An 18,622-nucleotide genomic window follows, 5' to 3' on the forward strand; every position below is an offset into this window, starting at 1 on the left:
ATATGGTGAGGAAAAACATTTGGTTTTCATTTGATTCTATAATCTTGTATTATTATTTTGATTATTAATTTATTTCCAGGATGGATTTTTTTTAAACCTAAATAAAATGTAAAATAATAATAAATGTAAAATATATATACAGTAGAGTCTCACTTATCCAACACTCGCTTATCCAACGTTCTGGATTATCCAACGCATTTTTGTAGTCAATGTTTTCAATATATCATGATATTTTGGTGCGAAATTCATAAATACAGTAATTACTATGTAGCATTACTGCATATTGAACTACTTTTTTGGCAAGATTTGTTGCATAACATGATGTTTTGGTGGTTAATTTGTAAAATCATAACCTAATTTGATGTTTAATAGGCTTCTCCTTAATCTCTCCTTATTATCCAACATATTCGCTTATCCAACGTTCTGCCGGCCCGTTTATGTTGGATAAGTGAGACTCTACTGTATATAAAAACTACTCCAATATAAAGCAAAAGAATAATAAAAGATAATATTTTACATGGTGAGGAATATGGTGAGGAAAAACATTTGGTTTTGATTTGATTCTATAATCTTGTATTATTATTTTGATTATTAATTTATTTCCAGGATGGATTTTTTTTAAACCTAAATAAAATGTAAAATAATAATAAATGTAAAATATATATATATAAAAACTACTCCAATATAAAGCAAAAGAATAATAAAAGATAATATGGTGAGGAAAAACATTTGGTTTTGATTTGATTCTATAATCTCGTATTATTATTTTGATTATTAATTTATTTCCAGGATGGAATTTTTTTAAAACCTAAATAAAATGTAAAATAATAATAAATGTTATATATATATATATATATATACTACTCTAATATAAAGCAAAAGAATAATAAAAGATAATATGGTGAGGAAAAACATTTGGTTTTAATTCTATAATCTTGTATTATTATTTTAATTCTTAATTTATTTCCAGGAAGGAAAAATATATTTTTTAAAAATCTAAATAAAATGTAAAATAATAATAAATATAAAAAATATAAAACAATTACTCTAATATAAAGCAAAAGAATAATAAAAGACAATATGATGAGGAAAAACATTTGGTTTTAATTCTATAATCTTGTATTATTATTTTAATTCTTAATTTATTTCCAGGAAGGAAAAATATATTTTTTAAAAATCAGAATAAAATGTAAAATAATCATAAATGTAAAAAATATATAAAAAATTACTCTAATATAAAGAAAAATAATAATAAAAGATAATATTATTATTCTGGGAAGGAAAATAATAATAAAAACATATACTAGGTAATGTACAAAACAATTGCAAAGTAAATGATCTAAAGAAGATGTCAAATAATAATAATAATAATAATAATAAATGTACAGTAGAGTCTCACTTATCCAACATAAACAGGCCGACAGAATACTGGATAAGCGCATATGTTGGATAATAAGGAGAAGCCTATTAAACATCAAATCAGGTTATGATTTTACAAATTAAGCACCAAAACATGGTATACAACAAATTTGGCAGAAAAGTAGTTCAATATGCAGTAATGTTGCAATTGCTATATTTACGAATTTAGAACTAAAATATCATGATGTATTGAAAACACTGACTACAAAAATGCGTTGGATAATCCAGAATGTTGGATAAGCGAGTTTTGGATAAGTGAGACTCTACTGTATTAATATTATTATTCCAGGAAGGAAAAAATTATTAAAATATATACAGTAGAGTCTCACTTATCCAACGTTCTGGATTATCCAACGCATTTTTGTAGTCAATGTTTTCAATATATCGTGACATTTTGGTGATAAATTTGTAAATACAGTAATTACTGCATAGCATGACTGCGTATTGAACTACTTTTTCTGTGAAATTTGTTGTATAACATGATGTTTTGGTGCTTAATTTGTAAAATCATAACCTAATTTGATGTTTAATAAGCTTTTCCTTAATCTCTACTTATTATCCAACATATTCGCTTATCCAACGTTCTGCCGGCCCGTTTAACTTGGATAAGTGAGACTCTACTGTAGTTCAATACGCAGTAATGCTATGCAGTAATTACTGTATTTACGAATTTAGTACCAAAACATCACAATGTATTGAAAACATTGACTACACAAATATTGACTACTAAGATGGAAACTGCATTGGATAATCCAGAACCTTGGATAAGCGAGGCTTGGATAAGTGAGACTCTACTGTAGTTCAATACACAGTAATGCTATTTACAAATTTACAAATTTAGCACCAAAACATTACAATGTATTGAAAACATTGACTACAAAAACATTGACTACTAAAAGGCAAACAGCGCTGGATAATCCAGAACGCTGGATAAGCGAGGCTTGGATAAGTGAGACTCTACTGTAGTTCAATACACAGTAATGCTATTTACAAATTTAGCACCAAAACATTACAATGTATTGAAAACATTGACTACACAAATATTGACTACTAAGATGCAAACTGCATTGGATAATCCAGAACCTTGGATAAGCGAGGCTTGGATAAGTGAGACTCTACTGTAGTTCAATACACAGTAATGCTATTTACAAATTTAGCACCAAAACATTACAATGTATTGAAAACATTGACTACAAAAACATTGACTACTAAAAAAGGCAAACTGCGTTGGATAATCCAAAACTTTGGATAAGCGAGGCTTGGATAAGTAAGACTCTACTGTAGTTCAATACACAGTAATGCTATTTACAAATTTACAAATTTAGCACCAAAACATTACAATGTATTGAAAACATTGACTACAAAAACATTGACTACTAAAAGGCAAACAGTGCTGGATAATCCAGAACGCTGGATAAGCGAGGCTTGGATAAGTGAGACTCTACTGTAGTTCAATACACAGTAATGCTATTTACAAATTTAGCACCAAAACATTACAATGTATTGAAAACATTGACTACAAAAACATTGACTACTAAAAAAGGCAAACTGCGTTGGATAATCCAAAACTTTGGATAAGCGAGGCTTGGATAAGTAAGACTCTACTGTAGTTCAATACACAGTAATGCTATTTACAAATTTACAAATTTAGCACCAAAACATTACAATGTATTGAAAACATTGACTACAAAAACATTGACTACTAAAAGGCAAACAGTGCTGGATAATCCAGAACGCTGGATAAGCGAGGCTTGGATAAGTGAGACTCTACTGTAGTTCAATACACAGTAATGCTATTTACAAATTTAGCACCAAAACATTACAATGTATTGAAAACATTGACTACAAAAACATTGACTACTAAAAGGCAAATTGCGTTGGATAATCCAGAACCTTAGATAAGCGAGACTCTACTGTAGTTCAATATGCAATAATGCTACATAGTAATTACTGTATTTACACATTTAGCACCAAAACATCACAATGTATTGAAAACATTGAATACAAAAACATTGACTACTAAAAGGCAAACTGCATTGGATAATCCAGAACCTTGGATAAGTGAGACTCTACTGTAGTTCAATATGCAGTAATGCTACGTAGTAATTACTGAATTTACAAATTTAGCACCAAAACATCACAATGTATTGAAAACATTGACTACAAAAACATTGACTACTAAAAGGCAAACTGCATTGGATAATCCAGAACCTTGGATAAGCGAGACTCTACTGTAGTTCAATACGCAGTAATGCTACGTAGTAATTACTGAATTTACACATTTAGCACCAAAACATCACAATGTATTGAAAACATTGACTACAAAAACATTGACTACTAAAAGGCAAACTGCATTGGATAATCCAGAACCTTGGATAAGCGAGACTCTACTGTAGTTCAATATGCAATAATGCTACGTAGTAATTACTGTATTTACAAATTTAGCACCAAAACATCACAATGTATTGAAAACATTGAATACAAAAACATTGACTACTAAAAGGCAAATTGCGTTGGATAATCCAGAACCTTGGATAAGTGAGACTCTACTGTAGTTCAATATGCAATAATGCTACATAGTAATTACTGTATTTACACATTTAGCACCAAAACATCACAATGTATTGAAAACATTGACTACTAAAAGGCAAACTGCGTTGGATAATCCAGAACCTTGGATAAGCAAGACTCTACTGTAGTTCAATATGCAGTAATGCTACGTAGTAATTACTGTATTTACACATTTAGCACCAAAACATTACAATGTATTGAAAACATTGACTACTAAAAGGCAAACTGCGTTGGATAATCCAGAACCTTGGATAAGCGAGACTCTACTGTAGTTCAATATGCAGTAATGCTACGTAGTAATTACTGTATTTACAAATTTAGCACCAAAACATTACAATGTATTGAAAACATTGACTACTAAAAGGCAGACTGTATTGGATAATCCAGAACCTTGGATAAGCGAGGCTTGGATAAGTGAGATAAGTGTGTGTGTGTGTGCATTTTGATCATTTTTATTATTATTACGGCCAACGTGCACAGGACCAAGATAGATGGAAATGTAGGGAGAGTTTCAAAAGAGGGAAAGGGGGCGTGGCTTGGGCCAGAGCGAGGGCCCTGATTGGCCCAGAGGGATGCAGCTGCCAAAGCAGGGATGCTCAGGGATTAGCGGTCCAAGCCATTGCCTTGCATTGCATTGCCGGCCCTTCGCTCTCATTGCCTTCCTGCTTTTTTGCATCTCCGTCTCATGGAAGGCTCCCGGCAGCATGAGTTCCGCCGGAATCCATCAAGGCTACCTCCGGAAGTATGGTGAGTCGGCCTTATTTTTTAAAAAAAATCCCATTTTGGGGTTGTTTATTTATGTGTTTGCAAAATCTGGATGTTCTTCTGCATATAATGCCTTCATGCTATTCGGCCCCGGGAGTTGTAGTTTGGCTAAGAGGAAGCTAAGGGCCTTGGGGAAACTACAAATCCCAGAGCCTTGAGCTTGGAAGCTTATATTCTAATCTATATATATAAAAGAGTGATGGCATCACGGCGACCCACAAAACAACAAAACTACAAGCCTCCGAACCTCGAAATTTGACGACACAACCCATCATCCACGGCTCCAGGTTGATACAACAAAAAGAAAAGAAAAATAAAGTCCTAATTAAGAGAGAGAGATGAATAATGGCTTTTATCCAATTGCTGCCAGTTAGAAGGCTAAGCTCCTCCAACTTGGTCTCCTAGCAACCCAATAAAAAATAATAAAAAACACTGAAAAAATAATTAAAAACACTAAAAAAATTAATACAATAAAATACTATAATAACAGAAAATAACTAAAAATAATACAAGAAAATAATAAAATATAATAAATAAAAAGATAACTTACAATAAAATTAATTTAAAAAATACAAATAACGTCAAATAAAAATTACACAACAATTTTTAACCAATACCACCACCACTTTGCCACAGCAACGCGTGGCCGGGCACAGCTAGTTATGTTATATATTAGTATATTGTATTAAAAAATATATTAGTATATTATATTATAATGTGCACTTTGCTAATCTACTATTACAACCTCACTGTTTTTAAATTCTATGTTTTTAATAAGTGTTTTTTTAATTCTTTTTGGTAAATGTGCAAATACAGTAGAGTCTCACTTATCCAACGTTCTGGATTATTCAACGCATTTTTGTAGTCAATGTTTTCTATACATCGTGATATTTTGGTGCTAAATTTGTAAATTCGTAAAAACAATAACAATATACAATACATCAATAAACAATAACATGCACCAATTGTAATACAGTAGAGTCTCACTTATCCAACATAAACGGACCGGCAGAACGTTGGATAAGCGAATATGTTGGATAATAAGGAGAGATTAAGGAGAAGCCTTAGGTTATGATTTTACAAATTAAGCACCAAAACAACATGTTATACAACAAATTTGACAGTAAAAGTAGTTCAATATGCAATTACTACATGTAATTGTAATTACTACATGGCATTATTACTGTATTTACGAATTTAGTACCAAAATATCATGATGTATTGAAAACATTGACTACAAAAATGCATTGGATAATCCAGAACGTTGGATAAGCGAATGTTGGATAAGTGAGACTCTACTGTATATTAGTATATTATATTGTGTTATATATTATATATTATATTAGTATATTATAATGTGCACTTTGCTAATCTACTATTTCAACGTCACTGTTAATAAATGTGTTTTTATTCTTTTTGGTTAATGTGCAAATATTACAATTGGTGCATGTTATTGTTTATTGATGTATTGTATACTGTTATTTTTTTGTATTTGATATTTCTGTGAGCCGCCTCGAGTCCATCTCCGGGGGAGATTGTGGTGGGATACAATTATTATTATTATTATTATTATTAATAATAATAATATAATAATAATATAATAATATAATAATATTAGTATATTATATTATAGTGTAAAGCTGCATTCATTCATTCGACGGTGAAAATACAACACTCTAGGAAAAAGGAAAGTTGCTATTTGCAGTCGGGAAAATTATTGGGATTTTGGGATATGTAGTCGGGAAAAGTTCCTGTGAGTTTTGGGATATGTAGTCCAACTTTTAGAACATTTGCAATACAATCCCAAAAAGCTTGCCTTGTTCTCTATTATACCCCGCTTTTTCTGTCCACAAGCAGACTCAGAGCAGTTGTTGTTGTTGTTTACTATCTATTCCTACGGACAATGCGATTGCTGTTGCCCGCTTTTGGTCCAAAACTATTTAGCTGTTTGTGATTCTTTTTTTAAATCACTTTTAAACTTATTTATTATGCAATGCTTTTGACACTGAATAAAATTTTAAAAACTATGTATTCCTTGCTTTTATTGCAAAATAAAGGGACAACAAATATTGTTATCCCCATAATGTTGCAAAACATTGCATAATATTGTAGTTCCATAACACTGAAAAATATTACGAGACTATGGTGCCCATCATTTCCAACCACTGTACATGCCAATGGGTGTTGTAATTCCATCATACATACATACATACATATATATTGTATATATTCGAGTATAAGCCTAGTTTTTCAGCCCTTTTTTAAGACTGAAAAAGCCCCCCTCGGCTTATACTCGGGTGAGGGTCCTGGTTGGCTTATATTTGGGTCAGCTTATACTCGAGAATATATGGTACATTTATTATTTTTCTCTATTATTATTGGTATTATTACATTTATTATTTTTCTCTATTATTGTTGCTACTATTAAATTTATTTTACTGTTTTTTGTTTTTTATTATTAATACATTTATTATTTCACTCTGATCTTATTATTATTGCATTTATTATTTTACTCTATTTATTATTACTTGTATTATTTTCCTGTATTTATAATAATAATAATAATTATTATTATTATTATTACATGTATTATTTTACTCTATTATTATTAAAAGGATACACAAGCACATTTACATTGAAGAAGATGAGAATCATGATTTGATCAGAGTTGGACAGTCTTATCTTAAATTTGAGCTTGATGTAAATATTCAAAAACATTTAACCTACTGATGCCTCAATTAATGTAATTTTATTGGTATCTATTTTTATTTCTGAAATTTACCTCCCTCGGCTTATACTGGAGTCAATGTTTTCCCAGGTTTTTTTGTGGTAAAATTAGGTGCCTCGTCTTATCTTCGGGTCAGCTTATACACGAGTATATACAGTATTTATTGAAATACTAGAGCAAAATGTGTTGCGCAATGTCCTACTAGAGTATATACGGTAGATATATATATATATATATACACAGTAGAGTCTCACTTATCCAACGTTCTGGATTATCCAACACATTTTTGTAGTCAATGTTTTCAATGCATTGTGATATTTTGGTGCTAAATTCATAAATACAGCAATTACTACATAACATTAATGTGTAATGAACTACTTTTTCTGATAAATTTGTTGTATAACATGATGTTTTGGTGCTTAATTTGTAAAATCATAACCTATTTTGATGTTTAATATGCTTTTTCTTAATCTCTCCTTATTATCCAACATATTCACTTATCCAACGTTCTGCCGGCCCGTTTATGTTGGATAAGTGAGACTCTACTGTATATATAAAAGGGTAATGAAATTTCGGCCTAGGACAAAACAACAAAACTACACATCCCAGAAACACTAAACTTGGCAGCCCAACCCCTCATCCATGCCTCTACGTTCATACAACAAAAAGAAAAGAAAAATAAAGTCCTAATTAGAGGGGGAGGAAGAATTGTTTTTATCCAGTTGCTGCCAGTTAGAAGGCTAAGCTCTGCCCACTTGGTCTCCTAGCAACCCACTCAGCCCAGGGGACAGGCAGTTAGGCCTCACTTAGGCCTCTTCCACACTGCCTATAAAATACAGATTATCAGATTTTAACTGGATTATATGGCAATGTAGACTCAAGACCCTTCCACACAGCTATATAACCCATTTATAATGGACTTAATGTCAGGGGAAAACCTTTACTCTTTACCTTAACTACCACCAATTCCTCAATACTTTATTTCCCAGACCACCAGACTTTCCCACAGCAACGCGTGGCCGGGCACAGACACACCTGTTTTAAATTGTTTGCAATGCAGAGTGTAGCATTAGTTTGCCATTTCTCAATACTGTACGAAGCCAAAGGCGCTCTGTGCATGCTCAGTGGCCCTGTTTCCATTCTCATTTTCAATGCATGGAGTGTATTAGAGGCACAGAAGCATCCCTATGGAACACAAGTCCAATTTGTAATTTCATCCCATCGTGGTTTTGCTTTCTCTAATCTTCTCTTCTGGCCTCTTGCAAAATAGAAAAATGTCCGGGTTTTTAAAAATATAATTATGCATATATTCTGGTCCTGATGCCAAGGCAGGATTACAACGGCCCCGCATTTGATTGCATCCTAATCCCGGGGCCGCAAAGAGAGAATTTAATCAGGAATGTAATCTCTTTGTTGCTCCGCGTGACGTGACGCTGGGCCCGTTCCGGGAACAGATGGGCAGGAAGACTATTACTAAGGGTATTTCCAAGTAGTAGCATCCCATCCATGGCGGATAAGAGATCATGTTGGTTCTCCTGGACCTCTCAATGGCTTTTGATAACGTAGACCGGGGGTCCCCAAACTTTTTAAACCGGGGGCCAGTTCATGGGCCCTCAGACCGTTGGAGGGCCGGACTATAGTTGAAAAAAATGTATAAACAAATTCCTAAGCACATTGCACATCTCTTATTTTGAAGTAAAAAAAAGAACAGGAACAAATACAGCCTCAATATAATAATAATAATAATAACAAAGAGAGTTGGAAGAGACCCCTTGGGCCATTTAGTCCAACCCCCTTCTGCCTTTGTGCACCAAAAGCACAAGCAAAGCACCCCTGACAGATGGCCACCCAGCCTCAATGTTATAATAATAATAATAACTACAAACAGAGGCACAACTACGTGGCCCAAATGATCCATTGGAACTTATGCCTCAAGTCCCACCTCCCAGCAGCAAAGAACTGGTGGGATCACAAACCTGCAAAAGTATTGGAAAATGAACATGCAAAGATACTGTGGGACTTCCGAATCCAGACTGACAAAGTTCTGGAACACAACACACCAGACATCACAGTTGTGGAAAAGAACAAGGTTTGGATCATTGATGTTGCCATCCCAGGTGACAGTCACATAGATGAAAAACAACAGGAAAAACTCAGCCGCTCTCAGGACCTCAAGATTGAACTTCAAAGACTCTGGCAGAAACCAGTACAGGTGGTCCCGGTGGTGATCGGCACACTGGGTGCTGTGCCAAAAGATCTCAGCCGGCATTTGGAAACAATAGACATTGACAAAATCACCATCTGCCAACTGCAAAAGGCCACCCTACTGGGATCTGCACACATCATCAGAAAATACATCACACAGTCCTAGACACTTGGGAAGTGTTCGACTTGTGGTTTTGCGAAACGAAATCCAGCATGTCTATCTTGTTTGCTGTGCCATACAACGTCGTTGTGTTGATAATAATAATAATAATAATAACAACAACAACAACTTTATTTTTATATCCCGCCCCATCTCCCCGAAGGGACTCAGAGCGGCTTACATGGGCCAATGCCCGACAACAATACAATAACAGCAATAAAACAATAAAACAAAATCGGCAATAAAAAAATGTCACAACAATAAAAACATAACATCAATAAGCAGTTATAAAAGTCAGCGCACGGCATAAAATGGTTAAAAAACAGGGCTAAAAACACGGAGCTGGGCCAAGGGGAAAAACTTCAGCGTGGTAGAGGTAGTTTTGTGATTTAAAAATCAATAAAGTGCGAAATAATCGCGGCCAGGCAAACTATTATTAGATGGGCAGGAAAATCGACCCTATAATAATTAACCCTCAAAGGCTTTTTGGAAGAGCCAGGTCTTAAGGCTCTTCCGAAAGGAGAGTATTATTATTACAGTAGAGTCTCACTTATCCAACATAAACGGGCCGGCAGAACGTTGGATAAGCAAATATGTTGGATAATAAGGAGGGATTAAGGAAAAGACTATTACACATCAAATTGGGTTAAAAATAGATGCCAATAAAATTTCACTAATTGAGGCATCAGTAGGTTAAATGTTTTTGAATATTTACCGTATTTCAATGAACTCGCTTTATAAGTGGAAAAGTAGGGGCAACAAAAACAATATGGTATCAACAATAACCTAATAATAATAATAATAATAAAACTTCATTTGGATCCCACTCTATCTCCCCATGGGGACTTAGGCCGGCATCCAACATAGTAACAGGCAAACATTCAATGCTTATATAAACAATACAGAGCTAGATATAGATCTATAATTATAGATACTAATTTCACATATGCATTTCCCCCGGAAACATTTGCAAATCCCCTGTGTGTGTGTGTGTGTGTGCATTTCCCCCCTGTAATATTTGCAAGCCTTTTATATAGGTAGGTAAGAATATATTCATATCTATCCAGACATCTCTCTTTATATAGATATTCGCAGAGACCTGCAAACATATGAGGGTAAATTCATATATAAAAATAATGTATATGTATGGCTACAGATACACAGGTACATGGATCTATAGGTATAAAGGATTTGCAAAGACTTGCAAACATATGAGGGGAAATATAGAGATGGCAAAAGCTTGCAAGGGGTTAATGCCTATATATCTATAGGAGAGGTTATCAAATATTTCAGGGGAAAATGCTTTCATAAGATTAATGAATATATATTTTTCTTCTTCCTGACTTGCAAGAGTGTTTCTCTTTTCAAAACATTCCCTTGATTAAGAGCGAGGGAGGCTTTGCAAAAGAAAACACACTGATAAGGGAGGAGAACAGAGAAATAGATCACATATTGCAAGCAATAGCCTGCAGGCTTTGCAAAAGAAAACACACTGATAAGGGAGGAGAAGAGAGAAATAAATCACATATTGCAAGCAATAGCCTGCAGGCTTTGCAAAAGAAAACACACGGATAAGGGAGGAGAAGAGAGAAATAGATCACATATTGCAAGCAATAGCCTGCAGGCTTTGCAAAAGTAAACACACTGATAAGGGAGGAGAAGAGAGAAATAAATCACATATTGCAAGCAACAGCCTGCAGGCTTTGCAAAAGAAAACACACGGATAAGGGAGGAGAAGAGAGAAATAGCTCACATATTGCAAGCAATAGCCTGCAGGCTTTGCAAAAGTAAACACACGGATAAGGGAGGAGAAGAGAGAAATAAATCACATATTGCAAGCAATACCTGCAGGCTTTGCAAAAGAAAACACACGGATAAGGGAGGAGAAGAGAGAAATAAATCACATATTGCAAGCAATACCTGCAGACTTTGCAAAAGAAAACACACGGATAAGGGAGGAGAACAGAGAAATAGATCACATATTGCAAGCAATAGCCTGCAGGCTCCATTGCTGGCCTTGACCTTGACCCGATTATAAGCCGAGGGAGGCTTTTTCAGCTCAAAAATAAGGGTTGAAAAACTCGGCTTATCTTCGAGTATATACGGTAAATAACTACAGTGGGTGCCAGTCTGTGCCGGTCACTTGCTGCCGTTGTGTCCCTTGCAGGCGGCTTCCTCTTTAAGCAGTGGAAGGAGAAGTTCCTGCTGCTCTCGGTGGACGGGAGCCTGCTGGTGTGTCCGGACGCGCACTCCCCGGCCGAGATGGGCATCGCCTTGGGCAGCGGCTGCCAGGACATCCTGGAGGGCGGCCAGATCCGGGACCTGCCGCCCCTCCCGCTGGGCGCCCAGAGGGACAGCTGCCTGGGCCTGCGCCTCCGCCGGGGGAAGGTCCTGCTCCTCCTGGCCCCCGACCGGCAGCAGTGCACGTGAGCAGAGGGGTGGGCTGGATGGCCTTCGGGGGGCCCTGCCAGACCTGTCATCCTATATCATACACACACAAAAACAATCTCCAAGCTACAAATGTCTGACTTGCAAATGACTCACAGTAAAGAACAGCAATTTTCCTGCTTCTTGGCAGAATGGGGTTGGACTGGATGGCCCCAAAGGTCTCTTCCAACTCTAGGATTCTATCAACAGGGCTCGATTGGATGGCCTTTAGGGGTCCCTTCCCAATCTAGGATACTACCCTGTTTCCCCGAAAATAAGACATCCCCAAAAAATAAGACCTACCCTGTTTCCCCGAAAATAAGACATCCCCAAAAAATAAGACCTAGCAGAGGTTTTGCTGGATTGCTAAATATAAGGCCTCCCCCGAAAGTAAGACCTAGCAAAGTTTTTGTTTGGAATCATGCCCAGCGCTCGCCAAACAAAACACCAGAGCATGCAGGATTGGTAAATGTACATACCAGTTGTACATGGAAATAATGTTAGTAACAAGAAATTCTTGACAGAAGTCACAGTTTGTCTGGTTTGGTTATGTTGGTTTGTGATGACAACTACTGTACAGTATTTAATAAATGTTCATTTTGTTGTTCAACACTAAATGTGAATTCTTCTTCATGGAAAAATAAGACATCCCCTGAAAATAAGACCTAGCACATCTTTGGGAGCAAAAAATAATATAAGACACTGTCTTAGTTTCGGGAAAACACGGTGTATATATATATATATATATATATATATATATATATATATACACACTCGAGTATAAGCCTAGTTTTTCAGCCCTTTTTGAAAGACTGAAAAGCCCCCCTCGGCTTATACTCAGGTGAGTTTATGGTTGGCTTATATTTGGGTCAGCTTATACTCAAGAATATATGGTACATTTATTATTTTTCTCTATTATTATTGGGGGTTTTTTTGTGTCAGGAGCAACTTGAGTTGCTTCTGGAGTGAGAGAATTGGCCGTCTGCAAGGATGTTGCCCAGGGGACACCCAGATTTTTTTTTGATATTTTACCATTCTTGTGGGAGGCTTCTCTCATGTCCCCGCATGGAGCTGGAGCTGATAGAGGGAGCTCATCCACGCTCTCCCCGGATGGGATTCAAACCTGGCAGCCTTCAGGTCAGCAACCCAACCTTCAAGTCACGTAGTCCACTACGCCATCTGGGGGCTCCATTAATTATAATAATAATATTTATTATTATAAGATATATATATATATATAAATTATTGGTATTACTACATTTATAATTTTTCTCTATTATTGTTGCTACTATTACATTTATTATTTCACTCTGATCTTATTATTATTATTGCATTTATTATTTTACTCTATTATTATTATTATTATTATTATTATTATTACATGTATTATTTTACTCTATTTTTATTAAAAGGATACATAAGCACATTTACATTGAAAAACATGAGAATAATCATTTGATCAGAGCTGGACAGTCTTATCTTAAATTTGAGCTTGATAAATATTTTTGATAAATATCCAAAAACATTTAACCTACTGATGCCTCAATTAATGTAATTTTATTGGTATCTGTTTTTATTTCTGAAATTTACCACCCTCGGCTTATACTGGAGTCAATGTTTTCCCAGTTCTTTTGTGGTAAAATTAGGTGCCTCGGCTTATATTCAGGTCGGTTTATACTCGAGTATATATGGTTTATACACACACACAGTAGAGTCTCCCTTATCCAACCTTCGCTTATCCAACATTCTGCATTATCCAACACAGTTTGCCTTTTAGTAGTCAACATTTTTTGTAGTCAATCTTTTCAATACAGAGAGCACAGTCAACCCCACCGATGATGCATCCAGAGCAAACTTGCCCAACATCACAAACTTTAAACACTGGTGGGGGTTTTGGGGTTAACCTGGCATGATGTGAGTTGTAGTTCACCCACAACCTTATGCATTTTGTACATTTAAAATTTTTTCAAATAACCCGGGCAACGCCGGGGACCCAAGATAGTTCTTAATAAATAATAATAATAATAATAAGTTTATTTATATCCCACCTCCATCTCCCCCAAAGGGGACTCGGGCCAGCTTACAGCAAAATCAAAATACAAGCAATGATAAAATATAAAACATCAAAGGACAAAAACAAAAACCAATAAAAAATATACACAATAGGTTAAAAACACAACACAGATTAAAACATCAAATTAAAAACAATGAGGTTGCAATAGTGGATAAGCAAGGTGCACATTATGGGTAACCAATTCGTAAATAGATAAAGTGCATTAGAATCATTTAAGGTCACATTAGGTAGGGAGGAGTCCTGAATAATATCCATCAATCACGTTCTTAATAGACATTCTCTCTCTTTTTCTGCAGACAGTGGCTCAACATACTGAGGAAAGTCAAAGAGGTAAGGATCTGAAGCTGAGAAAACAGGAGAAAAAAAGGCCAAATCTGGGATCAATGGGGTAAAGAGCCCAAGCACGCAGACATCCCCAATGCGGTGGAGGCGCACTCTGCACATGCTCGGGTGCAAGGCGGGAGGGAAATGCTGATGCTCCCCTTCTTTGGCTTCTTTTTTCCCCAGGGTTTCTCTTTCGGCTCTCCTTCTCGTTGCAAACTCCACATCGACTCCCCAGGAAGGAAAAGCTGCCGGAAAGAAGGGAGCCTCGGGGAGAGCGGATGCAGCAATGGGGGGTCTCCCAGCAGAGAAGGTGAGGAGCGCATGGATGGGGCCATGAGCATCATGATGGACTCTATGGCTGGGGAATGGGAGAAGAGGGAGGAGGTTGTCGAGCAATTTAAACGGCAGTGGATAGTGAGATCCAATCCATTGCGGGGAGAAGAAGTAAGAGAAGGAGAGCGAGTGGGAGGATAAAGGAGAAAGAAAGAACAGAGGATAGAAAAAAAGTAAAGATTAACATTAAGAGAATCATGGGAGGGGGAAGTAGGAACAAAGATAACGGAAAAAGAGTGGGAGGAGATATGGAAAACAAGACAATTAAAAAACATGTCAATTAGAATAAAAGAAAATTATTATAAACTAATTTGGAAGTGGTATTTAACACCAAGAAGGTTAAATATGATGAATAAGAATAAAATTGAAAAATACAGGCAATTTAAAGCGGCAGTGGATACTGAGATCCAAGCCATTGCGGGAAGAAGAAGTAAGAGAAGGAGAGAGTGGGAGAATAAAGGAGAAAGAAAGAACAGAAGAGGAGGAAGAAGAGAACAAGAAAGAGAAGGGGAAAGGATTAAAAGAGAAGAAAGATGTGAAGAACAAGAATGAAGAGGAAGAGATGGAGGAGGAGGAAGAGAAGGAGAAGAAAGGGGGAAAGACTGAGAGGAGGAGAAAGATGTGAATGAGAAAGAATCAAGAGGAGGAGAAAGAGGAGAAGGGGAAAAGAGGAAGGAGAAAGGAAATGAAAGAGTAGAAAGAACAAGAGGGAGAATGTAGGAGGAGGAGAAAGATGTGGATGAGAAAGAATCAAGAGAAGGGGGAGGAGAAAGAGAAGAAGAAGGAAAGGGGAAAAGAAGAAGGAGAAAGGAAATGAAAGAGGAGAAAGTGAGCAAGAGGGAGAATGTAGGAGGAGGAGAAAGAGAAAGAAGATAAAGTGAGGAAGGAAGGAAAGAAGGAAGGAAGGGGAGAAAGAGAAGGAGAATGGAGATAGAGGAGGTTGTCCTGTTCCACCTTTTCCCATTATAGGGAATGCAATCAAACACAACCTTTGAAATTAAAAACAGTAATTTAAAAAAAGATTTTAAAATGCATTAGGGTTGTTTCTTGAAAAACTATTGAAATAAACAGAGGAAGCAAAGGCCATTTAAAATCCCACCTCTTCCTTAATAATAATAATAATAATAATAATAATAATAATAATAATAATAATAACTTTATTTTTATACCCCGCCCCATCTCCCCAAAGGGACTCAGGGTGGCTTACATAATAATAATAATAATAATAATAATAATAATAATAATAATAATAATAATAATAATAATAACTTTATTTTTATACCCCGCCTCTATCTCTCCAAAGGGGACTCAGGATGGCTTACATGGGGCCAAGCTCGAATAAAAACAATAGCAATATAAAACACAACAATAGACAAAAAAACATGCACAATTATAAAAATTTAAACATTAGCCAGTAAAAACAAATGACAAGAGCTAATAAAAACATGGATTAAAATGGAGAGGTTGTAAAAGTAGACTGGGTAAGGTGCACCATATAAATATTGTAAACACGAGGTGACTGATAAAGTGCTTCAAATTCTTGGAAGTGCAAATTGGGATGGGAATAGACCCTGTGTCTTTATCAAGTTGACATAGGTAAAAAAACATGGGGCCTAGCCCGATAAAACAATCAAATATCAATAACACAGCAATAAAACAATTATATCAATAAAAACATCAATATCAGTAAAAACCATCATTAAAATCGACATGAAACATACAATATTAAAACAGGAGACTAATTCATAGAACCCAGTGCAGAATGTGCCGAAATGGGGAAGGTAATTTCACAGTTGAAATGGACAATAAAGTGCAATATAACATTGGCAACACCTCAAGAATGGGGCCATTATAAAATGGGCAGATAGATCAGTTCAACAACAAATTAAGTGTCAAAGGCCTTTTGGAAGAGCCAGGTTTTTAAGCTCCTCGGAAGGAGAGGAGGATAGGGGCCTGCCTGATCTCTCTTCCTTCACTTCCTCTTCTTTATCTTCTCATCCTACTCTTCCTCCCCAAGGAAGGTGTCTCCCCGCGTGTGGGTCTCTCATGGCCATGCTCTTCTTTCATTCCTTCCTTGCGCAGGGTCGGGCTCCGTTCCCTGCTCCCCGCACTGCTTGCGCCACGGGCCCTGCTCCCGGCCAGGGGTCAAGGCGGCCTGCATCCTGGTGGGGGGCGCAGCGGCCGGCCCTTCCATGGGCTACATGGTCACTTCGGCCGGCGCCGGCCACCCGGCTGAGTCCCACCTGCCAGACTTCAAGGAGCTTGGCTACCACCCTTCTGCTTGTGACGCTGTGGCCGAGGCGCACTACGAATCCCTGGACTGCGAGGGGCTGGATCATGACTTCGATAGCATGCTGGACTTTGGGGGGTTCGCCTTCTAGTTAATGCGGTTCGATGCCACTTGGGCCGATACGGGATCTTGTGACTTGTAGTTTCCCCAAGGTCTTGAGCCTCCTTTGCCAAAGAGTGCTGAGCTACAACTCCAGTGTCAAACCGCATTAAGTCGATAGTGTAGATGCTCCCTCGGTTGGGAGGAACGCAAAGGGCTCAATGGCTCCAGATGCCTGGCATCAAAAGGTGCCGGTCTTCTTCCATGTTTGTTTTATTGTGCATTTTTTGTTGTCTTCATTGTCGGTGGGATCAAGGGCTGGGCAATTTTGTTGTCTTTTTCCTCCGTGTTTTGCATTCAATAAAGTCTTTTCATGGACTATAACTTCATGGGAATGAGCCTCACAAGCGACTGGCCTCACACTTTAGGATGCAAAAAATAAATACAGTAGAGTCTCACTTATCCAACATAAACGGGCCGGCAGAATGTTGGATAAGCAAATATGTTGGATAATAAGGAGAGATTAAGGAAAAGCCTATTAAACATCAAATTAGGTTATGATTTTACAAATTAAGCACCAAAACATCATGTTATACAACAAATTTGACAGAAAAAGTAGTTCAATACGCAGTAATGCTATGTAGTAATTACTGTATTTACGAATTTAGCACCAAAATATCAGGATGTATTGAAAACATTGACTACAAAAATGTGTTGGATAATCCAGAACGTTGGATAAGTCAGACTCTACTGTAAGTCACATTCAGGGAGAAAGGCAGCATACAAAGTACCGTATATACTTGAGTATAAGCCGACCCGAATATAAGCCAAGGCACCTAATTTTACCACAAAAAAACTGGGAAAACATTGACTCCAGTATAAGCCGAGATACCAATAAAATTACATTAATTGCAGCCTCAGTAGTTTAAATTAATCTTTACATCAAACTATAATTTAAGATATGACTGTTCAGCTCTGATTAAATCATTATTTTCATCTTCAATCTTCAATGTAAATATGCTTATGTAACCTTTTAATAATAATAGAGCAAAATAATAAATGTAATAATAATAATGATAAATGTAATACATAGAGTAAAATAATAAATGTATTAATAATAATAAAAATAGAGTAAAATAATAAATGTAATAATAATAATTAATAGAGTAAAATAATAAATGTAACAATACCAATAATAATAGAGAAAAATAATAAATATACCATATATACTTGAGTATAAGCTAACCTGAATATAAGCCCACCAGGACCCTCACACAAGTATAAGCC

At 36.2% G+C, this 18,622-nt stretch overlaps 2 protein-coding genes across 3 annotated transcripts in view; one reads left to right on the plus strand and one right to left on the minus strand.

Moving 5' to 3' along the window:
- Window positions 1–18,622, minus strand: part of cipc (CLOCK interacting pacemaker) — a 53,243-nt gene that overhangs the window by 33,833 nt on the left and 788 nt on the right. The gene's annotated exons all lie outside the window — the stretch shown is intronic.
- LOC103281534 (uncharacterized) lies at window positions 4,442–17,719 on the plus strand. The gene is made up of 5 exons (XM_008123305.3): window positions 4,442–4,737; window positions 12,016–12,274; window positions 14,646–14,679; window positions 14,857–14,983; window positions 17,089–17,719. Exons 1-5 carry the CDS (start codon window positions 4,563–4,565, stop codon window positions 17,385–17,387), a joined length of 894 nt encoding a protein of 297 aa, XP_008121512.2. The 5' UTR covers window positions 4,442–4,562; the 3' UTR covers window positions 17,388–17,719.

The sequence above is a fragment of the Anolis carolinensis genome, unplaced genomic scaffold (genome assembly GCF_035594765.1).
Source record: "Anolis carolinensis isolate JA03-04 unplaced genomic scaffold, rAnoCar3.1.pri scaffold_10, whole genome shotgun sequence".
NCBI lineage: Eukaryota > Metazoa > Chordata > Lepidosauria > Squamata > Dactyloidae > Anolis > Anolis carolinensis.

Bases quoted from the DNA above. Each gene is read 5' to 3' on its own strand.
- LOC103281534 (XM_008123305.3), top strand. From the start codon at position 4,563: ATGCAGCTGCCAAAGCAGGGATGCTCAGGGATTAGCGGTCCAAGCCAT. The intron at 4,738-12,015 runs GTGAGTCGGCCT...TGTCCCTTGCAG, and splicing joins AGGCTACCTCCGGAAGTATG to GCGGCTTCCTCTTTAAGCAG. The intron at 12,275-14,645 runs GTGAGCAGAGGG...CTTTTTCTGCAG, and splicing joins CCCGACCGGCAGCAGTGCAC to ACAGTGGCTCAACATACTGA.